This window comes from Tursiops truncatus, chromosome 12, assembly GCF_011762595.2.
Source record: "Tursiops truncatus isolate mTurTru1 chromosome 12, mTurTru1.mat.Y, whole genome shotgun sequence".
In the NCBI taxonomy this organism is placed as follows: domain Eukaryota; kingdom Metazoa; phylum Chordata; class Mammalia; order Artiodactyla; family Delphinidae; genus Tursiops; species Tursiops truncatus.
Genome location: NC_047045.1, coordinates 74,538,759 through 74,565,677, shown reverse-complemented (window position 1 = coordinate 74,565,677; position 26,919 = coordinate 74,538,759). Strand labels below are relative to the sequence as shown.

Here is a 26,919-nt window from a genome sequence, read left to right as displayed (position 1 = left end):
AAATAAAATTAGGCCTGGTCATTACAACACACACCAAAAACCAGTAATGAGGGTGATGGTTAATTTTGTGTGTCAGCTTGGGTGATGGGATGCCCAGATATTTGGTCAAACATTATTCTGGGTATTTCGGTGAGGGTGTTTTTGAATGAGAATAACATTTAAATTGATGGACACTGAGTACAGCAGACTGCCCCCCATCACTTCAATCAGTTGAAGGCCTGCTATAACAAAAAGAATCTGTGCAAGAGAACATTTTCCAGCAGATTGCCTTCAGACTGGGACTGGACTACTGGCTCTCCTGAGTCTCCAGCAGTGGCCCACTCAGTAGATTTTTGGACTTGTCAGCCTCCATAATTGTGGGAGCCAATTACTTATAACAAATCTTTTTATAATAAATACACATCCTATTGGTTATGGAGAACCCTCCTTAAGAAACTATGTTTAAAGAACTAATTATAAAAGACACGTCTGAATCCAAATGCATTAGTTCTTCCATTGCACCAAGAATGGTCAGCATTTTGGAAGACAGGATATGACTGGGGCTAAAATGGGCAAGTTCAAGGGTCATAGGATTTTCCACTGCATAAATTATGTAAAAAAACAAGCTGAATAAACATAAGAGGCAGCCGAGGTTATTTGTGTAATGATATCAAAAGGAAGTAGAAATTATAATGGATCAAAAACATTACTATGGAGTTGTTTCAAGTAAGAAGGAATGACACTGAGGTGGATAATACGGAATACAGGATTAAGAAGATCAAGGTTCATGTATTATTCAAGTATCGAAAACATTTCCTTGACGCAGAGTATGCCAGGCATGAGGAATACCCAAATTAATAAGATATAGTCCTTAATCTCAAGGAATTCAGAGTCGAGTGGGGAGATACACACATAGACATTCATAAAGTAATATGATGCAGAAGCACTCCTGGGGTCCAGGAGAGGAACGCTGCACTGCATCTGGCTTCCTGATCCCCCCGTTTATTATCCTCCACCCATAGCTGTGCCTACTAATCTCGAGCCCTGTTACAATCATCACCGGCATGGAAACATGACATTAAGGGGAACTGAAGGATGTACCAAGGATTAAGGTGAGCAGAAAATGCAACCGTTGTAAAACAGAGCACACCCATTAAGATGAACTGAAATAGGATTATAAATCACGTAGTGAGTTTTTATAGGACAGAGACGAGATAGGAGGGTGCAAAAACACTGGACTAGAAGTCCAGAGACCTTGATTCCATGTCTGATTAGTCCCCTAAACAGATGGAGGATACTAAGCAAGACCCAGAATCCTCCAGCACCTCAGTAATTTTGTCTTTGTAAAGACTTGAACCAGACTAATTTCTAAGCCCTTTCCAGTATTAAAGCCCTTTGATTTTATAATTGTCAGGGTGCAAGACAGGGAGGGGGAATCTCAAACTTATCTTATATAGGTAGAGATCGTTCTTTGAAAATGGAAGTCGATACAGCTTCAGAGTCTGAACTCAATTGGTGTTTTGAACAAAATCAGAACTCTTTAGCACTTCTATATTATAATACCTGCCGCGTCAATCTTGCCTTTGATATAACGGTGAAGCTCTAGGCTAAAATGAAGTGCTCAAGCATCTGGTATTAATGAGCCGATTAGGGATTCAGAAGAGGTTTACCCTTCATTCATATTCAGATCTGAATGCCTGACAAAAGTCGAGAATCTGTGTCTCAGACCCAGGCTTGAGATTTGGCTCTCTGCTGGCCTGGTGACATCCCCTGAACACATCAAACCTCAGCTTCCTCATCTGTAAAATGATATAATGTCTGCGTCTCCTAGGACAAAGAATTGCTAAGATGATTAAACAGTGCACATTGTGGTGTTTCATCATGGCAAACTTGTTATTTGTTTATGCTATATAATTAATCATTGTGTGATATCCGCATACACGGTATACCAATTAAGAAATCAGATTTGGCAGTCTGTGTAATATATCAATAGTATAAGTAATAAAGAAACTCCAAATGATTTTATTTCAAAAATGGTTAATCAGTACAACATTTCTTATTCTCCCTTTGGAAATCCCTAAAAATGGAAAAGAAAAAGGAAAAAAACAAAAAACTACATCTTTGCTGTGGAAAGGTGAAAACTCCTTTCAGGTGTGTGTGAATTCTATACATGATAAAGTCTTTAAAAATGTTAAAACAGAATTTGTGTTTTCTAAGCAAAGCTCTCTTAGAAATAATCCAGTGCTCTAGCAGAGTTATAAAGTGAAATCATAATAAACAGAAACAGAAGGAAAATAGCGCTAGATGAAATCTGATGAGATGTAGCGTCAGTGAACCAAAAAACTATCCGTACAAACACTGAACGACCTCACCCACAAAAGCCATCACTCTAACCCTTCTGTTCTTCATTCAGGAACCAAAGCCTCTATCCTCCCATTACCACAGGGTTATAAAATGTTGACATAAGTTTCAGTTTAGACTCTTAGAACTGAAGAGTGGTCACATGCTCCTTCCCCAAATATTGCTTAGAAATAACTTTGTGGGTGTTACTAATTACTCGATCGAACTGAACTCTAAGTGCCCTATCATGGTGATTTGTGAAAAAGGAGAAATTCTAGAAAACTGCAGCTATGAAGCAGGTTTGGATGTTTCAAAGGTTCAATTCTGCTGCCTTCTGTTTTATTCAAAAGGAAGCACGGTGCTTACACTTGGTCCACCTCCGTGCATCTTCAGAGCCCGCACCGTCGCCACCAGCACCACAACACTGGGCACCAAGCCAGAAGCTCTGCACTTGATGTTGAAGAATTTCTCCATGCCAATGTCAGCACCAAAGCCAGCTTCAGTCACTGTGGAGAATCAAGTTTGAAACTTGCTATTATCTTCTAAAAACAACAGTAGGTTTTGACAATCATTGATGTGGTTCAAATTCAAAGGATGACAAATTTTCCTCCACGTTCAAGGTTACTACACACCACTGCATCCTGTTCATATACAAAAGTAAAAAGACGTTTCCATGGTTTTAGAAAATGTCCTACTTCCTTACATTCCATAAAAAGATGACTCTCTACTCTGCTTCACACCACTGTTCCTTAAGGATTCATTGCCATGGCCAAGATTTTTCTTCCAGTATAGAAGGTCAAGGCAAAGCTTTTCTTAACACAGATGGTATTTTCAACTTTTTAATCAGGTTCCAAAATGTGTCAAAGAACATTGTTAGTATGATTAGTATAGAAGATTTTTCCTTACTCTTTATAAGATACATACAGAATCACTTATTTTTATTCCATCTGGCCATGTCTATTGATGAACAAAATTGAAGTTAGTTGAGCCGTTTAAGGAGGTTGATCATCAGGCTTGATCATAAGATGGTATCTTTACTTCATAACCAGAGAGGACACTCATCTTTAACCATCCTTTCCCCTGCCCCTAAATTGCTAAAAGTGTTACTAAGGCAGTTATGGCTATAGCAGGGAGACTATCCAACACTGCCTTCCAAGATAATCCTCCTGACACTGGGTAAGCAGCAGTATCTTCATACACAAAGCAGAGCTCTGGACCAGCCACATCACCAGCCCCTGGGGGTTTATTAGAAATGCAGACTCTTGGGCTCTATCCCAGAACTATTGAATCAGAACCAGCATTTTGACAAGATCCCTTAGTGAGATGAATGCCCATTAAAATTTGAGAAGCACACTGCTCTAGGGAAGGAATACTATTAATGGAATAGAAATTAAATATTTATGGAATATGCACTACATACTTACAGTACAACCAAGGCCATAACTTATGGCAGAAAGAGGAAGAGGCAGTAAAAAAAAATTACTAAGATAAAATAGAAACCATTTAACATGTGAATAAATGAGGATTTTGTCCCCAGCATTCACTGAATATACACATTGTAACAAAAATTAAGAAAAGAAAAACAGAGAGGGCAGACAGACAGAAGCAAGAACTACAATCCTGCAGCCTGTGGAACAAAAACCACATTCACAGAAAGATAGACAACATGAAAAGGCAGAGGGCTATGTACCAGATGAAGGAACAAGATAAAAACCCAGAAAAACAACTAAATGAAGTGGAGATAGGCAACCTTCCAGAAAAAGAATTCAGAATAATGAGAGTGAAGATGATCCAGGAACTCAGAAAAGCAATGGAGGCAAAGATCGAGAAGATGCAAGAAATGTTTAACAAAGACCTAGAAGAATTAAAGAACAAACAAACAGAGATGAACAGTACAATAAGTGAAATGAAAAATACAAGAAGGAATCAATAGAGAATAACTGAGGCAGAAGAACGGATAAGTGACCTGGAAGACAGAATGGTGGAATTCACAGCTGCAGAACAGAATAAAGAAAAAAGAATGAAAAGAAATGCAGACAGCCTAAGAGACCTCTGGGACAACATTAAATGCAACAATATTCTCATTATAGGGGTCCCAGAAGGAGAAGAGAGAGACAAAGGACCGGAGAAAATATTTGAAGAGATTATAGTCGAAAACTTCCCTAACGTGGGAAAGGAAATAGCCACCCAAGTCCAGGAAGCGCAGAGAGTCCCATACAGGATCAACCCAAGGAGAAACATGCCGAGACACACAATATTCAAATTGGCAAAAATTAAAGACAAAGAAAAATTACTGAAAGCAGCAAGGGAAAAACTACAAATAACATACAAGGGAACTCCCATAAGGTTAACAGCTGATTTGTCAGCAGAAACTCTACAAGCCAGAAGGGAGTGGCATGACATATTTAAAGTGATGAAAGGGAAGAACCTACAACCAAGATTACTCTACCTGGCAAGGATCTCATTCAGATTTGATGGAGAAATCAAAAGCTTTCCAGACAAGCAAAAGCTAAGAGAATTCAGCACCACCAAACCAGCTCTACAACAAAAGCTAAAGGAACTTCTCTACGAGGGAAACACAAAAGAAGAAAAGGACCTACAAGAACAAACCCAGAACGATTAAGAAAATGGTCACAGGAACATACAGCTCAATAATTACCTTAACGTGAATGGATTAAATGCTCCAACCAAAAGACACAGACTAGCTGAATGGATACAAAAACAAGACCCATATATACACCATCTACAAGAGACCCACTTCAGACCTAGGGACACATACAGACTGAAAGTGAGGGGATGGAAAAAGATATTCCATGCAAATGGAAATCAAAACAAAGCTGGAGTAGCAATACTCATACCAGATAAAATAGACTTTAAAATAAAGAATGTCACAAGAGGCAAGGAAGGACACTACATAATGATCAAGGGATCAACCCAAGAAGAAGATATAACAATTGTAAATATATATGCATCCAACATAGGAGCACCTCAATACATAAGGCAAACGCTAACAGCTGTAAAAGAGGAAATTGACAGTAACACAATCATAGTGGGGGACTTTAACACCTCACTTACAACAATGGACAGATCATCCAAAATGAAAATTAATAAGGAAACACAAGCTTTAAATGTCACAATACACCAGATACATTTAACTGATATGTATAGGACACTCCATCCAAAAACAGCAGATTACACTTTCTTCTCAAGTGCGCTCCGAACATTCTCCTGGATAGATCACATCTTGTGTCACAAATCAAGCCCCAGTAAATTTAAGAAAACTGAAATCATATCAAGCATCTTTTCTGACCACAACACTATGAGATTAGAAATGAATTACAGGGGAAAAAAGCGTTAAAAACACAAACACATGGAGGCTGAACAATATGTTACTAAATAACCAAGTGATCACTGAAGAAATCAAAGAGGAAATCAAAAAATACCTAGAGACAAATGACAATGAAAACACAATGATCCAAAACCTATAGGAGGCAGCAAAAGCAGTTCTAAGTGGAAGCTTATAGCTATACAAGCCTACCTCAAGAAACAAGAAACATCTCAAATAAACAATCTATCCTTACACCTAAAGGAACTAGAGAAAGAAGGACAAACAAAACCCAAAGTTAGCAGAAGGAAAGAAAACATAAAGATCAGAGCAGAAATAAATGAAATAGAAACAAAGAAAACAACAGCAAAGATCAATAAAACTGAAAGCTGGTTCTTTGGGAAGATAAACAAAATCGATAAACCATCAGTCAGACTTATCAAGAAAAAGAGGGATAGGACCAAATCAATAAAATTGAAAATGAAAAAGGAGAAGTTACAACAGACGCCACAGAAATACAAAGCATCCTAAGAGACTACTACAAGCGACTCTATGCCAATAAAATGGACAACCTGGAAGAAATGGACAAATTCGTAGAAAGGTATAACCTCTCAAGACTGAACCAGGAAGAAAGAGAAAATATGAACAGACCAATCACAAGCAACGAAATTGAAACTGTGATTAAACATCTTCCAACAAACAAAAGTCCAAGACCAGATGGCTTCACAGGTGAATTCTATCAAACGTTTAGAGAAGAGCTAACACCCATCCTTCTCAAACTCTTCCAAAAAGTTGCAGAGGAAGGAACACACCCCAACTCATTCTAAGAGGCCACCATCACCCTGATACCAAAACCAGAAAAAGATACTACAAAAAAATAAAATTACAGACCAGTATGACTGATGAATATAGATGCAAAAATCCTCAACAAAATACTAGCAAACAGAATCCAACAACACATTAAAAGGATCATACACCATGATCAAGTGGGATTTATCCCAGGGATAAAAGGATTCTTCAATATATGCAAATCAATCAATGTGATACACCATATTAACAAATTGAAGAATAAAAAGCATATGATCATCTCAATAGATGCAGAAAAAGCTTTTGACAAAATTCAACACCCACTTATGATAAAAACTCTCCAGAAAGTGGGCACAAAGGGAACTTACCTCGACATAATAAAGGCCATATACGACAAACCCACAGCAAACATCATGCTGAATGGTGAAAAACTGAAAGCATTTCCTCTAAGATCAGGAACAAGACAATGATGTCCACTCTCACCACTATTATTCAACACAGTTTTGGAAGTCCTAGCCACAGCAATCAGAGAAGCGAAAGAAAAATAAGGGAACCAAATTAAAAAAGAAGAAGTAAAACTCTCACTATTTGCAGATGACATGATACTAAACATAGAGAATCCTAAAAATGCCATCAGAAAATTACTACAGCTAATCAACGATTTTGGTAAAGTTGCAGGATACTAAATTAATGCACAGAAATCTCTTGCATTCCTATATACTAATGATGAAAAATCTGAAAGAGAAATTAAGGAAACGCTCCCATTTACCACTGCAACAAAAAGAATAAAATACCTAGGAATAAACCTACCTAGGGAGACAAAAGACCTGTATGCAGAAAACTGTAAGACACTGATGAAAGAAATTAAAGATGATACCAACAGATGGAGAGATATACCATGTTCTTGGATTGGAAGAATCAGTACTGTGAAAATGAGGGCTTCCCTGGTGGCGCAGTGGTTTGGAGTCTGCCTGCCGAGGCAGGGGACACGGGTTTGTGCCCCGGTCCAGGAAGATCCCACATGCCGCGGAGTGGCTAGGCCTGTGAGCCATGGCCGCTGGGCCTGCGGGTCCGGAGCCTGTGCTCCGCAACGGGGGAGGCCACAACAGTGAGAGGCCCACGTACCACACACATACACAAAAATACTGTGAAAATGACTATACTACTCAAAGCAATCTATAGATTTAATGCAATCCCTATCAAATTACCAATGGCATGTTTTACAGAACTAGAACAAAAAATCTTAAAATTTGTACAGTGACACAATAGACCCTGAATAGGCAAAGCAGTCTTGACGGGAAAAAACGGAGCTGGAGGAATCAGACTTGCTGACTTCAGACTATTCTACAAAGCTACAGTAATCAAGGCAATATGGTACTGGCACAAAAACAGAAACACCTATCAATGAAACAAGATAGAAAGCCCAGAGATAAACCCACGCACCTACGGTCAACTGATGACAAAGGAGGCAAGGATATACAATGGAGAAAAGAAAGTCTCTTCAATAAGTGGTGCTAGGAAAACTGGACAGCTACATATAAAAGAATGAAATTAGAACACTCCCTAACACCATACACAAAAAGAAACTCAAAATGGATTAGAGACCTAAATGTAAGTCTGGAGAGTATAAAACTCTTAGAGGAAAACACAGGAAGAACATTCTTTGACATAAATCACAGCAAGATCTTTTTTGATCCATCTCCTAGAGTAATGGAAATAAAAACAAAAATAAACAATTGGGACCTAATGAAACCTAAATACTTTTGCACAGCAATGAAAACCATAAACAAGATGAAAAGACAACCCTCAAAATGGGAGAAAATATCTGCAAACGAATAAACAAACAATTAATCTCCAAAATATATAAATAGCTCATGCAGCTCAATATTAAAGAAACACACAACCCAATCCAAAAATGGGCAAAAGACCTAAATAGACATTTCTCCAAAGAAGACATACAGATGGCCAAGAAGCACATGAAAAGCTGCTCAACATCACTAATTATTAAAGAAATGTAAATCAAAACTACAATGAGGTATCACCTCACACCAGTTAGAATGGGCATCGTCAGAAAATCTACAAACAACAAATGCTGGAGGGGGTGTGGAGAAAAGGGAACCCTCTTGCATTGTTGGTGGGAATGTAAATTGATACAGCCACTATGGAGAACAGTATAAAACTAAAAACAGAATTACCATATGACCTAAGAATCCCACTACTGGGCATATACCCAGAGAAAACCATAACTCAAAAAACACATGCACCCCAATGTTCAATGCAGCACAATTTACAATAGCCATGTCATGGAAGCAACCTAAATGCCCATCAACAGATGAATGGATAAAGATGTGGTACGTATATACAATGGAATATTACTCAGCCATAACAAGGAATGAAATGGGGTCATTTGTAGAGATGTGGGTGGATCTAGAGACTGTCATACAGAGTGAAGTAAGTCAGAAAGAGAAAAACAAATATCGTATATTAACACATATATGTGGAACCTAGAAAAATGGTACAGGTGAACTGGTTTGCAGGACAGAAGTTGAGACACACATGTAGAGAACAAAAGTATGGACACCAAGGGGGGAAAGCCGCCGGGGGGTGGGGATGGTGGTGTGATGAATTGGGCGATTGGGATTGACATGTGTACACTGATGTGTATAAAACTGATGACTAATAAGAATATGCCATATAAAAAAATAACATTCAAAAAAAAAGAAAAGAAAAATAAAACATTACCCATAATTTCAGACTCTTTTTGACTTTTTTAGTCAAGTAGTTGTCCTAATTCTGTATAGTTTCCTTTTATTTATTTATTTTTTTTAACTTTTTTTGCGGTATGCGGGCCTCTCACTGTTGTGGCCTCTCCCGTTGTGGAGCACAGGCTCCGGGCGCACGGGCCCAGCCGCTCTGCAGCATGTGGGATCCTCCCAAACCGGGGCACGAACCCGTGTCCCCTGCATCGGCAGGCAGACTCTCAACCACTGCGCCACCAGGGAAGCCCGATGGTTTCCTTTTAGTACCTCATATTCCTATATAATTTTTAACGAATAGGTAGAATTTTGTAGTCTGCTCTTTTACTTTAAAATTATCAGGGTTTTCTTGCTGTACTACAAACTTCCAAAAATTATAAGTGGGAACTTATAATTTTGTTGTTGATGTACCGAGATTTGCAAAATTGTTCCCCCTGTTATTAGATGTTTGGGTTGTTTCCAATATAAACAATGCTGCAAAATAGCTGTGCATATGGGCTTTAACCTCTTTCAAATTATATTCTTGGAATAAATTCCCAAGGGTGAGAGTATGGTGCCAGAGGGTATAAAATTTTTTTATGACTGTTGATATGCTTTTGACAAGTTGAAAAACATTCCTTTGAAAGTATTCAATTTGGAATGAACATAGCTACAAGTCATTTTCCTCCCCTTTACTACATTTCCTTTGAACAAGCGATGTAGCTATGTTATGATATTTTAAAAACTGTTTAATGTCACCCTGTAGTTAGAAGTAGACTATTATGTACATTTCACATAATAGGGTTTGATCAAGTGATCCCTAGTCTTTCCAACCTGATGCACATGTCCACTTGAAGCTCCCCTATTACACTGTAAACTCCATGAGGATAGGGACCATGTCTGTTAACACTGCAAGGCACATAGTAGGCCCTGAATTAACGTATATACCTCCAAACCAAACAAAAGGGAGTAGAAAGTTTCAAAACACTTGGTGAAAACACTTGTTTTATTGTGTTATTAATATATTAATAACACATTTTATTTATAAACGTGTAATTCCCTTGCAAAAGTTGCATGCTCAAATTCTCTTTAAAAAACCTGAACTCTTCCCTTCCTCAGCCTTCACATATAGTTACCAAGTTCTCCTACCTTCATCAGCTCAGTGCTGCCAAAGGAAAAACTCCCAAGATCCCTAACATAAAACCAAAGGCCACCCTAATGTAACTACCTTCACTTTCCTCACCCTCTGCCTCAAATTTCGTGTTTCAGTAATACCACTTCCAGGAGAGCCCACACGAAGCATGTGATTTGGCATCCTCACCACTCCTCTCCCATCTGGAATGTTCTTCTCTCCTCTCTCCCTTAAAGCCTTAGCTCAGATGTCTCATTTCCTGGAAGCTTGCTCTGAACTTCTCAGGCAGAGGAAGCTACCCCTTCTGCCCCTCCTAGCCCTCTGGTTTGTTGCTCCACGGGGCCCACATCCATCTCTGCATGTAGCATCCTAATTAGACGTATGTGTCATCTGCCATGTGGAGGGCCGGGGCCATATCTCCTTCACCTTTGTATCTCTAGTACCAAGTGCAAAAAAAATGAGTGAATTGACAAAGAAAAGAAGAAACTATCAGAGAGGGAGCCAGCTCTTATTCAACAGGGAAAGGTAGATAGACATATACATAAAATAGAATTTAAACAATTAATAGTTTTCTTACAGCTCCCTATCATATCTCTTTTTTTCTTAAAATACCAAAACCATTTTAATAAGAGCTATAAAGGTCATATCTGAAAAAGACAGACCACCTCAAATGTCTGCATAAGCTAGACAAGATTAATTTCATGTTGGGAGGGAGGAAGCACAGTAACAAAGAGAACTTCAGTTAGGGAAGGAAACAGGATGCAGTAATAAAGGTCTAGGACTGTGGCTTCCAAATGCAAGGGAAATATGGAGGCAAAGAATAGGAAGAAAACAGGAGGAAGTGCCAGATTCTCATCCGTTGAAAGCTGTTTGGAAAATACTGCACGTATTTTTATTTGTTTTCAAATACCAGACTGCTAGGGAAAACAGCAGGTATGCTGGTGGGTCAGGAATTCCGAAAGGACGGACCACTTGATACGGCGTCATCAACAAGAACTAACTCCAACATGGACACCGTGCAGTGCTGTGTGCCTGTGTCTTAGTCCCACGGGCAAGGGGGACAGTGTCTGGTTGTGATAAGGGGGCAAGTCCCAGTTCCTAGGCAAATCCTGGGACTGGTCGACATCGAAAACCCGTAAGTTAAATTTTCCTAGTAACCTGAAATAAGCACTTTGTTCCCTTACTGTCTTGGCTGCTCTCTATAAATTTTAAAACAGATACGGGAGAAGGAATTATTTCATGTGGATTGTAGTACAGACTTGGTCTTGAGTCGCGAAGCAAGTACGTTTACTATGATTTAGCAAGCCTGAAGAGCACGTAATGTAGACTTCTGCGTGCTGCACGTTTTAGAAGGTTTGCGAGAAACTGCCCGTGCCACGAGAATTATTTGTCTTGGCAATCTCATTTTTTTGGCGGGGGGGGGGGGGGGGCAGGGGCGACGGAGTTGTTTACAGCTCTTCAACTTACAGCGTGAATGGAAACAGGAAATGCTGACTGATACTCCGTGTGAGCACAGGAGCTCGTAGATAGGGATTCTGTAGCCTGGCTTGATTCAAACTTCAAAACCCATAATCTGCTCAGAAAGGAACTGTCAGTGGGTCTGCTCTGGGAAGGGACTATTGGGACAAATACTCTTAGTAACCTGCGCAGGAAACAGAGCTCTGGGTAAAAACCAATACTGGACAACTGGGTGGCTGGCTCCCTACGCTGATCTGCTAAGACACCCCGAGTCCCATGGTACAAACTGAACAAAAACAATAACAACAAAAAAGCCACTACTGACAGGCACACTTGCTATCTATGAAATTCTTCAATAAGGCAGAGAGAATGATTTTTATATTGAAGTTATTCTATCACATCCCCAACTTGCTATACACAGAGAAGTTGCAGTGATGATTAGGACTCAGATTTTAGAGTAATCACTGATCTGCTACCTTAAAAAAAAAAAAAAAAGCATTAACGTCATGACATAATAGGCAGGCCCTATAAGCCATGGGTTCATAAAATTCTAGAGCTATGAGGGACCTTTAGGGATAACACACTCTAACCTCTTCAGGGCTCCTATGTGCCAGGTAAGCTCCCTTCTTGAGATGACAATGAAGAACCTGCTATGCTGTCTCAGGTCCCTCTGATGCCCGGCCCAGAGCGCTCCTTTCTATATTACATACTCTCTGCCATTCTGCCCAAAAGCACTCTTGATTAAACATACACACCCCAGGATTTAGGAAAAACCTTTGTTTCTTCTCACTCAGTAATTACTGAACCTCTATGACCCTGCAAGCCATCTGAGCATTTATCAATGTGCCCCTGTCTTCACATAGTGAGCAAACAGGGCTGCCAGCACATTTTTAACAAGACAAAGATGAGAAAGATTCATTCATTACCTAATAACAAAGGAACATCTTTCTAACCTTTCTTTTCATTGTTTTCCTGCTTGAATTCCCTTTGGTACTTTAAAATGTTTATTTATCTATCAGTATGTAGGTAAATTGGAATCAACTCTCTTTCACAATTACTTCTAGATGATCTCATGGGTTAGTACGTTTATTGAACCCATTTCTATGGAATCACAATCTTAAGTGCAGTTCAGTCGTTCTCAACTAGGGACAGCTGTCCATATCTGGAGTCACTTTCGGTTATCGTAACTGGCATCTAGTAAGTAGGAGCCAGGGATGCTGCTAAACACCGTAGAATGCAGAGGACAGCCGCACACCCGCTTAAAAACAACAACAACAACGACAAAAACCCACCTAGAATTATCTACCCAAAATGCCCAAAGAGGTAGACACCCTGCTCTAGTTCAAGCAGGACAAAGGAGCCTTGTACTTTCTAGACCCTCTTCCTGAGAACATTACAAATGCATTTGCTGCATTGGAACAAAACACTACAAGATTATGTTAACGAGAACCGTATGTCCCATGAGACCCTGAAATATGAGTAAAAACTCCACTCAGCAACGTCTGATGCGCTGTGTCGACGATGTGTTTACTACAACACGGCAGTTCCCGGTGATGAAAAGTAGTGTCTCACAGGTGCACCAACTTCGTAAGGAAGCGAGGAATACAGGACAACACGGGTGATGGCAACGATCTGTCTTACTACTAAGAACGAACATATATGATGGGGAAAAGCTATTCAAATAGAAACTGGGGCTTGGGGAGAGGCACAGACGTTGACATTTACTGACATGCCTGTGTGCCCGGCAATGCACTAGACATTCTCCATCTCATTTCACTTTTTATCGCCTTCATCCTCTGCTTACAGATTATGAAGTTAAAGATGTAAAAGTTTAAATGATTTTTTTCCCAAGATCAAACAGTGAGAAGGCGATAGAGCTTGGATGGAAATCATGGTCCATCTGACTGCAGGCTAGGCCCCTACTCCATCCTGCCCCGTCCATGTATAACTGATCCTGCAGCATTTCTTTAACTCAGCCGCTTGGCAAGTTGTGTACCAAGATGTAACTCTCAACACCTTATACTTCAATAGTAATTTGATATCTAAGATGTAGCTCTAGATTCTTTTCCTGAACCCCAGACTTGTTTTCTAATTGCAATGTGGCCCTGCTGTGATAAAAGAAAGTAAGTCATCTGCAGTCTTCTTCTCTATTATATTTCTTCCCTCCCTTCCTTCCCCTCTCTCCCTCCTTCCTTCCATTCTCTCTCTCTCTCAATTCAAAGTTCTTTTCTCTCTTAGAGCAATTCATTTAGGGATAATGAATCTCATCCTTTCCCAGTTCTCAGCCTACAGTGCTGAGTTCTGGGCAGTGGCGGGCAGTATACTGGTGAAAAAGAAAGAGCTGTCAAGGACCAGCTCCATCTGGGTTTGGTATCCAACACCAGCAGAAACAGGTCACAGGTAGAGAACACTTGCTCTGCAATCTGGCCTCCTGAGAACCAGATGGTATTCTGGGAGTCAGGCGGTATTTTACCACCTTTCACTGGATGAGTCAGATCCCAAGATGGGTCTTCCCAGCCTCCTCCAAGCCAGGCGTCCACCCTCCAGCACTGGCTGGGGAAATGACCAGCCCCCCAACTCTCTTGTTTGGGTTTCCCTTTCCAAATTGCACACCACGGTGGGAGAAAAGGCAACAAATACTTCAGATCCTAAATTCTCGTTTTTGCTTTTACACTGGGGAAAACCCTCCTTAGGCTCTGGGATAGAGTTAAGCTGAGGCACCAAGAGTTGTCCTGAGTTTCTGGCTACTTGAGACACCTGAATATTGTCACTGTCACAGCAAACTGAACTTCCACCTTGCTGTGTCACTAAGGGTTTACTCCATGTGTACTCAGAAGATTAGAATTTTCAGATTTCACAGCCACTTTATAATGGTAATAATTTTTCTCTCCATGATACATGCAACCAACATACGTATCAAATACACAACATAGTGAATCCCCATTACTTTGGGACATGAACTTGAATTTATGGACTGTGAGAGGGCTCACAGAAGAACTAGCCTTTGCAATCAGTTTAGCTCAAAATAGGTTGAGATAAGAAGTATGTCTGCACAGGGCAGATTTTGCTAACTCAATCCTCAAAAGAATTTCTAGTCAACAGAGGGAGAAATAAAACCGTAGCTTTCATTCAGTTAGCACTTAACTTTCTCACGACAAATCAGAAATGAAAACAAAACCTTTGTACAGGAGGAAGTAAGGTGGATGCCGGACTAGGCTTCATTCTGAAGCACTGTGGGCTATAATTCCTGAATAATGCTAAAGGAATGGAAACTGGACTCTTCAAACTGCCTTTTTCTACCCTATGTAAACATGTCTACTCCGCTGCAGCTGTCTACAGATAAACTCAGGGCAAGTGGAGTTCAGAGTCACAGAAGCACATGAACTCTGAATTGCAGCTCAAGGTAGGCTGCTGGCCTTCGAGGATTTTAATTATTTTTTCAATGACTAGAAGGAGACTAAGTAAACCAGGATGAATCAATAAATGACAGGGGAAGCTCTGTATTATTACTACAGCTGGAAAAAAAAGTGTGGGGGGACTTGATTTAGAACGTATTAATTTTAAGGATCCAACTTAAGACTATGAAATTCTACAAAAAAATGAAATCCTTTCTGCTCTTTCGGACTTGTCTTTGCTCTTAGGGTTTTTTTTTTCTTTTTTTTAAAAATTTATTTATTTTTGGCTGTGTTGGGTCTTCGTTTCTGGGCAAGGGCTTTCTCTAGTTGCGGCGAGCGGGGGCCACTCTTCATCGCGGTGCGCGGGCCTCTCATTATCGCGGCCTCTCTTGTTGCGGAGCACAGGCTCCAGACGCGCAGGCTCAGCAGTTGTGGCGCACGGGCCTAGTGGCTCCGCGGCATGTGGGATCTTCCCAGACCAGAGCTCGAACCCGTGTCCCCTGCATTGGCAGGCAGATTCTCAACCAGTGCACCACCAGGGAAGCCCCCCTGCTCTTCGGTTTTATTAAATGTCTTAGGGTCAAATTTTCATCAAGTATACAGATTCAACTGGGCACAGGAAAAAGAAACCAATTAAAAAAGAAAAAAATATTAATATTAACACGTGCCTTTCCTCTTTCTTACCATTTTGGTGAAGGCAGTGCTTGCACACATTAGGGGAAGTCTGGTAGTCGTATAGAAGCATGAGAAGGTTACAGGGGATTTATTAGGAGAAAAGGAAAGAGAAGATAAGGAAAGTATAAAAAGAACATAGGTCCATATGAACTATCTGTTTTGGGTAGTAATAAAAACTTCAAAAATACCAGTAATGCCACTTAGATGTACTTTGGTATCAGGATCCAGAATCCTTCTTCCAGAGAATTAATTAGGTACAGACACTGGTTCCTGTTATTTGAACCCATCGTTATACATCTTGTTTTGTAAAATGATTTTGACCAAAGTGAAATTTGATTCTGAAAAAAATGTTTAGATGAAAATTAAATTATACATGTTACTTTTTACCTCCTCTATAAAAATCCAACTGAATTAAATTCATAGATTCATTACCCAAAGATGCCAACTTCTTGTACAGATCATGAGCACCTGTACAATGTCATTGCTTCGACCAGGGTTTTAACCCTTCCATTTTTAGCCAACTGTGGTACCCCAAAGTTCTGGCTAAGGGCCTGGATTTTGGGTGACTGCTTGGGGCAGAGCTGTTCTCTTGCAGCTCCTGAAAACCGGACACTAGGAAAATAACTTGAAGCAAATTCTGAAAGTCTCTGCTAACAACATGTCTTAATTTAAAGTAATGGAAAGATGAAATAGAACATTTTTCATCGAGCAGTTGATGAAAACCAAGCCAAGGAGGAAAAAAGCATAAATGTCAAAAGGTAAATACGTTTAATCTCAAAGGTTCCCAGGGGGAAAAAACAACATCCAAAAAACTATATTAGCTTCTTCTGCGACTGCAAGAAACCCAGCAAGAGAAACCAAGATTCCTGAGTTTGGAAACAAATTAAATCTACCAACATTCCTAGTATGACAACTTCTATTATAGAAAAAGAAACTAAGATGGAAGGAAAACATTCTAAACTTGAAAGCTGGAAGATTCTACAACGTATTTAACTGAATAAAAGCAGGCAGGGCAGGAATTTTTGAACTGAAGGTAGAGACCCATTAGTGTTTTACATAATCAACTTACTGGGTTGCAACAAGAATTTAAAAAAAAAAGAAGAAATAGGATAGGAAATATTAGGATACGTGACATATGATAAGAGAAAGTAGTCTTGTTTCATAAGACACTGATTCCATTTTTGCACACGTGTGTGCACGTGTGCACATGCATTTTGTGATATAAAGTGTACTTTATGCTCTGGGTTTCAGTCAAAACATTCAAGAGTCACTGGCCCAGACTCTGCAGATTTCTTATCTAGGAAGGGAGACAGACCGGCTGGTTTTACAGTCATGTCTAGCCCCACTGGTTTCTCACAAGATCAATTTAATGATTATCCAGACCTGGTCCCACTCTGCTCAGCACTGGGACAAACGGCACAGGTAGCTTAAAGGAATGACGACCTCAACCTCAGTGTTATCAGCCATTACCAGTACATTTAGAGGCACAGATGCAATGTTACTCTCACTGATCCAGTGGCTCTTTTGGGCAGAAATGGTCTCCATGGTCCTTCTTTCCATGTTTTCTTCAGTGTGTCTGACCTGGTCACTAGCAACAGACAAGCCCCCCTGCCTGTCCAGTGGTACAAGATCTTGAAAGGATTCGATTTAACAGAACAAATGAGAACTCACTGAAAAGGCAATTCCTACTTACAAGTCTAAAGAGCTGAAAGTAAAGATAATTGCCCCGAAAGGAGGGATGAGCATATTTTTTCCTTGGCTTATTTAAAAAATAATCCTTTCCGTCTATAAAATGAATATATATGAGCAGAAACATATTACTGATTACTGAAAAATCTGATGTGAAGGAGAAAATATATCAGGCACTTTTAACCGTGTTCGCTGTTATTTATGTCCTTGAATCTCTCTGTACTGTTGACCACGGAACATGCCCTTGAGATGTCCAAGTAAACACAGTTTATAAGGGAAAGGTAACAACGCGTCAGGAATAATTCTCATGTTCCCACCTCTGCACCTCTACCCCATCCCTATGTGCAGAAGGAGTTGATACTAAAGTTTGGTATCATTCTTATTTTGTATAAACAAAGAACAAACCTTCATTTGCCACCCCTGTTTCTTTCTCCTGCTCTTGGTATGTCCCCAGACTGGCCTTATATCTAGAAGTGGGGTCCAACTTGGGTTAAGTACCAATAATAGAAATAAGATTATTTGCATCACACAAGAAAAAACTAATCTTTGATTTACTTAAGAATGAAAGTGGGCCCGTCGGTTTCGCTGATTTAGAAGATAATCCTAAGCATGTTTGTGTAGAGAAGTCAAAGAAGTCAAAGGTCTCCTCTCTCTAAACCCTGGCAGATATTGTCACACATACACACACACACACACACACACACACACACACACACGAGAGAGAGAGTGAGGTATAGTGACATGGATGACTTGGCATTAACTTGATTCTGAGTCTGGGAAAACCTCTTGAACTATGTCATGCTAACCTCACCTTTCTATTTAAAGGAGCCCATACAGAATCAGAAAATGTTGTAGCTTCTCTTGCAGCTAGGTATGGCTATGAGACCAAGGCTGTTAATGAGATGTAAACAGAAGTGTTGTATGACTTCCAGTAAGGCTCTAGAAAAGGTGATATGCCTTTCATTCTCCTTCTTGCTGGCTGGGTTACAGATGTGATGGCTGGGGCCTGTGCAACCATCCTGGGCTACTAGGCACACCCTGATGACTGAGTAGATGACATACCAGTCGAGACTGTCTACCCTGGATTTCTTTTACACGGCAGAGAAATAAACTTATATTTGCTTTGGGCCACTTTTTTCACTATTGTTGTTATGTGTGGGTGAACCTAATCCTAGCTGATTCCTTTGTGAAAATAAAGCCTACTTAGAAACGTGATAGCATTTTTCATTTCTGTCATTTCAGTTTGCACATAATTTGAATGTTATGCAGTGTTTTCTTTCTCTGCACAACAGTAACTCTGGGACTAAAGACAAGGTTACATTTCTAATTTAGAAAAGATGTGAGATTTGCTCAAAGTTTTGCTGATGAAAAAGTTAAGATTTCTGAGGCTGAGAGTGGCTGTAACTCTTTGATAGATGCCTCAAAGCTATGTCACTGAAGGTAAGTGAGAGAGAGTCTAATCGAAAGCTCCAGACACAGATTTTAATCAAGACAGCAGAAACCGGTACATCAGTTTGCGGTAGAAGAGGACACACGGTAGGTCTCAAGAGGGTTTCCTGTTCATCTGACTTTAACAACTGTTCCCACTCTAAATTCTATCTCCTCTGTGTACGTGCTAAACAAAGAAGTGTTCTTTGAAGGCAAAAAAACCTATTTTCATAGTTGTTTTAAATATTTTTAGAATTTATTATTAAACTATTGCCTGACCCTAAAAAGTAGAAACAATCTAGTCGACCAAAACATTCATGCACTTTTATAAAACAAACAAAAAAGGACTAAACTAGACTGAGGTGGGCTGAGGTAGAGGGCAATCAAAAGAAGGTACTCATCGCTGGTGTCTAAAATTCAGTATGTTTGTGTGCACGAACACTTGAATATATGAAAAATAAAAATTAAAAAAAAAACCCTCTCATTCTTTAGGACATAACTGAACATCTCAGTGGGCAAGAAGGAGTTTTTAGTGGATGAATAAGCCATCCTCACTGCCTCTGGACAGGAGGCTACAAGGGCAACCTCTGAGAAATCTCTTCACTTCTCCACATTGAGTTTGTAGAGAGAAAGTCTCGCCGGGGCTCAGGCTGTCTGATCCCTCAGGTCATCTACTGTCCACATCTCTACCATTCCCATTATCAAGGGAAATGGAAGAGCATGGACGGCTATATACCACCATCACTCCTGCTAGAAAGTAACGTAAAGGCCCTGACCCACTAAACATGACCGTTAGCATCCAGATTTAGCTCTAAAATAAGTAAAGACTTGACCACATACTAATGACAACTGCCAATCTACGCCTCTAGCCTCAGCCTGTCTCCTAAATTCCAACCTATATTCCTCCCCCGCCTTGCATAAATAACAAACATTAACGTTTTGCCACAACTGCTTATTTTCCTTTTACAAAGAAGTAACACAGCACAGACAGAGCTGAAGGCTATCCTCGTGCACGGGTACCAGTTCAGCTCCTTCCCTTCCTCTCACGGTCAGCAATTCATATTAACTTGGTGCTTATGCGGGTCATGTTTTCATTCTTCTGCACATGTCCAAAGGCATAAACAAAATACAGTGCTGTTTGTATGTTTTTTAAGTGTGTGAGACTGTATTTACAATTCCACGAGCTGCTTTTTCACTCAACATTGTCTTTCTGAGCTCTTTCCTTGTGGAAATACCCAGAAGTAGTGCTGCTGGCTGTGAAGGACCCACGTCTGTAACTGCTAACCGAGTCCTTTACTGGGGAAGGGGCCAATTAGATAAACCCTTTGGCCTCTCCTTCCCCTCACTCATTCTCTTCAGGAAGGTGGACTGTCTTACCTGATGGGAAAGGGGTAGTTTGGAAAGAAACCCCATCTTCCAGTGGAGTCCTGATAACAGTAACACTACAAAATCATTCCGGAAGTTCTCATGGATCAGAAACTGTATGCTCTTCTCCGTGACCTTTAAGGACGTTGAAAATATACGTCCAGTCTGTTTTCTCTGCCATATCGCTGAGCTGGATGAACTCCCGGTGATTCCTTGAACACATACTGATCTTTCTCCCCTCTGTCCCCTTTTACTGGATTAGATCTTAAACTTTTTTCAAAACCTCCCTCAAACGCCATCTTCTCAAGGGAGTCTTAATGGAACCACTACTGAAGAACTGTCCATTTATCTCTACCAGTAATTGAAAGCATAACATTTCAGATCGGCATTTGTTCCCCTCCAAATGACCTGATCTAACCATGAAATTCATCTCTGCCACGTCTTATACTCCAGCTAAACTGTCCTCAGAACCCACCAACTCTTTCCCATCCACATTTGTTTGTTCTGTGCACTCTGCCTAAAAACCATTTCTCCCTAACTCTGCGTGTCAAATAACTTCAGATTTTAAATCAATTTTTCCTTTTTTAAAAAAAATCACAAAAGTAATGCACACTAATTGTAAAAATTTCAAGAATACCAAAATACATAAAGAATACAGTGAAGGTCACCATGACCCCATTTCCCACAGATGAATAAAAGTAATCATTTGATATACTTCTTTCATACCTTTTAGTTGCAGGTATATATTTATTTCATAATTTTAAAATGCAAGAAATACATTATAAATATTGTTTGGCAGCGTAATTTCTTTTACATTATGTATTGTGAACTTCTTTCCATGTTCTATATACATCTATTCTTTTTAATAACCTTGATGTTACACCAATAATACCATACTTTTTGCTTTTTTTCTTAAAGCTTTATGTTTTAACGTTCACGTTAAAATTTAATCCATCTTTATTCAGAATAAATTGTGATGAAGGACTCTAAAGTTTATGTTTAAAAATTAATAGTCAGGGGACTTCCCTGGCGGTCTAGTGGTTAAGACTCCACGCTTCCACTGCAGGAGGCACGGGTTTGATCCCTGGTCAGGGAACTAAGATCTCGCATGCTGTGTGGGGCAGCCAAAAAAAAAAAAAAAAGAGTGCTCCAGGCAGAGAGAAGAGCCAGTGCAAAGATCCTGAGGTGGAAGCACCCAGTGTGTTTGGGGAAGAGCAAGAAGACTAGTGTGGCTGGATGGAAAAAAAAAAATTAATAGTCAAATGTCTGAACATCATTTAATGAGTGATACATCCACTGGCCACTGATTTCAAATGTTACCTTTATCAAATTATTAATATCTACATATAATGGAGTAAGTCTAATTAAGGACACAGGTATTCCTTTGATATCAGTTTTCTTTGTTTTTTCCTCTATTGTTATGGCAGTGTTATCTTGTTTTGATATCTAGAGTTAAGTAAATCATCCATCATTGTTCTTTAAATTTTTTTCTTATCTATCCTCGTCATTTATTCTTTTAGAATCTAAACAAATGTTGCTCTTGATTTAACGATGAAGCTCATCTTCCTCTATTTTTACAGTAACCATAGGAGAGCGAAATTTTCCACCCCAGAATGTGTCTCTTTGACATGAGGATTATTTTATGTTGATTATTCTTAAGAAACAGAAGACTCAGGAATTCTTTCTTTTTACTTCCTCCTTAACTGCTGAAAGAATTTAGATAAAGGGCTTGATCCAGGAACAGCAAGTTCACCAGAGACACCTACAAAGAATATGGGTCAGGTGTAGGTCGGGGGGTACTCGGCAGGGCCTGGAGATCAAAGTCCTCTTTGTGTCCCACTGTCTCTGCATAATCAAGGAAACATTTGCTTACCAAACATTTGCTTTTTCATCTTCCTGTGAATTGCCTTCATAACCTATGAAGTCCCAGACTCTACAGCCTTCTCCTTAGTCCAGGATGACATATATGCTTCATTTTACCTGACTGTCTTTGGAATCTCTCATGTTCTGATTCCCTGTACGTACATGATTAAATTTGGTTTTTCTCCTGTTAATCTGTCTCATGTAAATGTAACTATTAGGCCAGCCAGAAAAACCTGCAAGGGTAGAGGGAAATTTTTTCCTTCCCCAACATAATTACTGTGCTATACCATAATATGGTATGATATATAGCACAGTAGTTTTATAGTAATTTACATGTTAGTTTGACAGAGGAATGATGATAACACTGACTATTCCCATTCAAGAACATGGCATATGTGTAGGAAAACATGACAACCCAAAATCTATGAGATGCAGCAAAAGCAGTTCTAATAGGGAAGTATATAGCAATACAATCCTACCTCAAGAAACAAGAAAAATCTCAAATAAACAACCTAAGCTTACACTCAAAGCAACTAGAGAAAGAAGAACAAACAAAACCCAAAGTTAGTAGAAGGAAAGAAATCATAAAGATCAGAGCAGAAATGAATGAAATAGAAATGAAAAAAACAATAGCACAGATCAATAAAAATAAAAGCTGGCTCTTTGAGAAGATAAACAAAATTGATAAACCTTTAGCCAGATTCATCAAGAAAAAAGGGAGAGGACTCAAATCAATAAAATTAGAAATGAAAAAGAAGTTACAACTGAAACCACAAAAATACAAAGGATCATAAGAGATTACTACAAACAACTCTATGCCAATAAAATGGACAACCTGGAAGAAATGGACAAATTGTTAGAAAGGTATAACCTTCCAAGACTGAACCAGGAAAAAATAGAAAATATGAACAGACAAATCACAAGTAATGAAATTGAAACTATGATTAAAAATCTTCCAACAAACAAAAGTCCAGGACCAGATGGCTTCACAGGCAAATTCTATCAAACATTTAGAGAAGAGCTAACACCTATCCTTCTCAAACTCTTCCAAAAAATTGCAGAGGTGGGAACACTCCCAGACTCATTCTACGAGGCCACCATCACCCTGATACCAAAACCAGACAAGGATACCACGAAAAAAGAAAACTACAGGCCAATATCACTGATGAACATAGATGCAAAAATCCTCAACAAAATACTAGCAAATTGAATCCAACAGCACATTAAAAGGATCATACACTATGATCAAGTGGGATTTATCCCAGGGATGCAAGGATTCTTCAATATATGCAAATCAATCAATGTGATACACCATATTAACATATTGAAGAATAAAAACCATATGATCATTTCAATAGATGCAGAAAAAGCTTCTGACAAAATTCAACACCCATTTATGATTAAAACTCTCCAGAAAGTGAGAATACAGGGAAACTACCTCAACAGAATAAAGGCCATATATGACAAACACATAGCAAACATTATTCTCAACGGTGAAAAACTGAGACCGTTTCCTCTAAGATCAGGAACAAGACAAGGGGGTCCACTCTCGCCACTTTTATTCAACTTTTTTGGAAGTCCTAGCCGTGGCAATCAGAGAAGAAAAAGAAATAAAAGGAATCCAAATTGGCAAAGAAGTAAAACTGTCACTGTTTGCAGATGACATGATACTTTACATAGAAAATACTAAAGATGCCACCAGTAAACTACTAGAGCTAATCAATGAATTTAGTAAAGTTGCAGGATAAAAAATTAATACACAGAAATCTCGTGCATTCCTACACACTAACAACAACAAAAGATCAGAAAGAGAAATTAAGGAAATAATCCAATTTACAATTGCAACAAAAAGAATAAAATACCTAGGAATAAACCTACCTAAGGAGGCAAAAGACTGTATGCAGAAAACTATAAGATACCCATGAAAGAAATCAAAGATGACACAAACAGATGGAGAGATATATCACATTCTTGGATAGGAAGACTCAATACTGTGAAAATGACTACACTACCCAAAGCAATCTACAGATTCAGTGCAATCCCCATCAAATTACCAATGACATTTTTCATAGAACTAGAACCAAAAATCTTACAATTTGTATGGAGACACAAAAGACCTTGAATAGCAAAAGCAATCTTGAGAAAAGAAAAAAAAAAAAAAACAGCACTGGAAGGATCAGGCTCCCTGACTTCAGACTATACTACAGGGCTACAGTAATCAAGACAGTATGGTACTGGCACAAAAACAGAAATATAAATCAATGGAACAGGATAGAAACCCCAGAGATAAACCCACGCACATATGGTCACCTAATCTATGACAAAAGAGGCCAGAATATACAATGGAGCAAAGACAGCCTCTTCAGTAAGTGGTGCTGGGAAAACTGGACAGCTACATGTAAAAGAATGAAATTAGAACACTCCTTAACACCATATAGAATAAACTCAAAATGGATTAAAGACATGTAATGTAAGGCCAGACATGTATAATGTATGTAAGGCCAGACAGTATAAATGTAAGGCCAGACAGTATAAATCTCTTAGAGGAAAACACAGGCAGAACACTCTATGATATAAATCAAAGCAAGATCCTTTTTGACCCACCTCCTAGAGTAATGACAATAAAAACAAAATAAACAAATGGAACCTACTTAAACTCAAAAGCTTTTGCACAGCAAAGGAAACCATAAACAAGACAAAATGACAACCCTCAGAATGGGAGAAAATATTTGCAAACGAAGCAACTGACAGAGGATTAATCTCCAAAATATACAAGCAGCTCCTGCAGCTCAATATCAAAAAAACAAACAACCCAATCCAAACATGGGCAGGAGACTTAAATAGACATTTCCCCAAAGAAGATATACAGACTGCCAATAAACACATGAAAGGATGCTCAACATCACTAATCATTAGAGAAATGCAAATCAAAACTACAATGAGGTATCACCTCACACCGGTCAGAATGGCCATCATCACAAGATCGACAGACAATAAATGCTGGAGAGGGTGTGGAGAAAAGGGAACCCTCTTGCACTGTTGGTGGGAATGTAAATTGATACAGCCACTATGGAGAACAGTATGGAGGTTCCTTAAAAAACAAGAGTTATTGAAAGACAAGAGTCCTGCTTTGTGCCTTTCAATAACATTTTATGGTTTTCTTTCTATATGCTCGTTTCTTATTAAATTTATCCCTAGGTATTTTATAGTTTGGGGACACATATAAATAGGATATTTCCCCTTTTACAGTATCTGTTTATTGCTGATATAAAGAAAAACTATTACATACTTACACTGCATCCAAATAACCAACCAACCAATTTACTTAAAATAAATTTCTTGAACTCTCTATTATACAATCATACTGTACATAAATAGTGGAAAATTTATCACTTCCTAATATTTATACTTTTGTATTGTTCTTGTTTTATTACATTGGCTAATACTTGCAGAATAATGATGGTGATCATCATAAGTATTCTTTTTTTTTTTTTTTTTTTTTTTTTTTGCGGTACGCGGGCCTCTCACTGCTGTGGCCTCTGCCATTGCGGAGCACAGGCTCCGGACGCGCAGGCTCAGCGGCCATGGCTCACGGGCCTAGCCGCTTCGCGGCATGTGGGATCTTCCCGGACTGGGGCACGAACCCGCGTCCCCTGCATCGGCAGGCGGACTCTCAACCACTGCGCCACCAGGGAAGCCCCATCATAAGTATTCTTGTCATGGCCTGAATACATTCGTGTACATTTAGGACTTCAATATTTAATATGATGCTGATTGTTAGTTTCTGTTTTTCAAATCTGTTTAAATTCTCCTATTGCATGAAGTCTTTACCATTCCATTGACATACCTCTTTCTTCAAGTAAAGAGTTACTTCTTTACTCTGCTTTATTTTGAACTGGATAACCAAGCACTTAGTAACTTGACATAGTTCTTTTAAACTTCAGGTAGTTTTTAAAATTTACGTTACTTACATCAAAACATTAACGGCTAAAAGAACATTTATGGTTGAAGCTAGCAAGAGGTTGAGACTTTTAGAAAGCCCTAAAAATCCAATCTTCTCTCCCCTCCCCCAAAAAGATATAAAAAGTTCCACACAAGAATACAGTACTCATTTAGTGACAGTCAGCTTCCTTATATCCCTTACTCAAAGTTCTACTAGGTTTTCTTTGCGTGAGAACAGCGCAATATTGTAATTATATCAAACACTGCTAAAAGCTTAAGAACAACCTCATGTAACTGCAATTTTCTAAACTACAATTTATACATTAAGTAAGGGTAGTTGGACTCTTCTCGGCATCCTCAGGCTAAAAGTTCACAGCCAAGATGGGGGAAGATAGTAGTCAAACAATATAAACTTAAAGTCACTGCAGAGTGGACATTTTTATTTTTAATCCTCAAAAAGGTTATGCATTTTAAAATCATTTTATGTTAACTTTCACAGCACTAATCCCTGCAAGACAGTGTTTTGACAGGGGTCTTATTTTAACTCCATGTTTTATGATGGAAAGCAGAACTACATTACGAGCACATTATTTAGAATACACGTAAGTCCTAAGTAGGGATAGGCTAGATAACTCATTGAAAATAAATTTGCACTTTGTGGCATACAAAGAAACAGTCAAGGTCAGGTTAGACATTCCTAAAGTTCAAAACTCCTTTCGAAACTGTTTACTCTTCTTATTTAACTACTCTTTTAATTAATGAATTATTGCCTCAAAAAACCACCAA

At 39.1% G+C, this 26,919-nt stretch overlaps 1 protein-coding gene across 12 annotated transcripts in view; it reads right to left on the bottom strand.

The window, feature by feature from the left end:
- Window positions 1–26,919, bottom strand: part of MTHFD1L (methylenetetrahydrofolate dehydrogenase (NADP+ dependent) 1 like) — a 197,178-nt gene that overhangs the window by 80,024 nt on the left and 90,235 nt on the right. For all 12 annotated transcript variants that reach the window (XR_012324912.1, XM_033867839.2, XM_073789737.1 and 9 more), the window contains one exon: window positions 2,686–2,825. Coding sequence is in view for 11 of the 12 variants with exons in the window: in XM_033867839.2 (XP_033723730.1) it covers window positions 2,686–2,825 (140 nt within the window). In the remaining variant the exon portion in view is untranslated. The remainder of the gene's footprint in view (window positions 1–2,685; window positions 2,826–26,919) is intronic.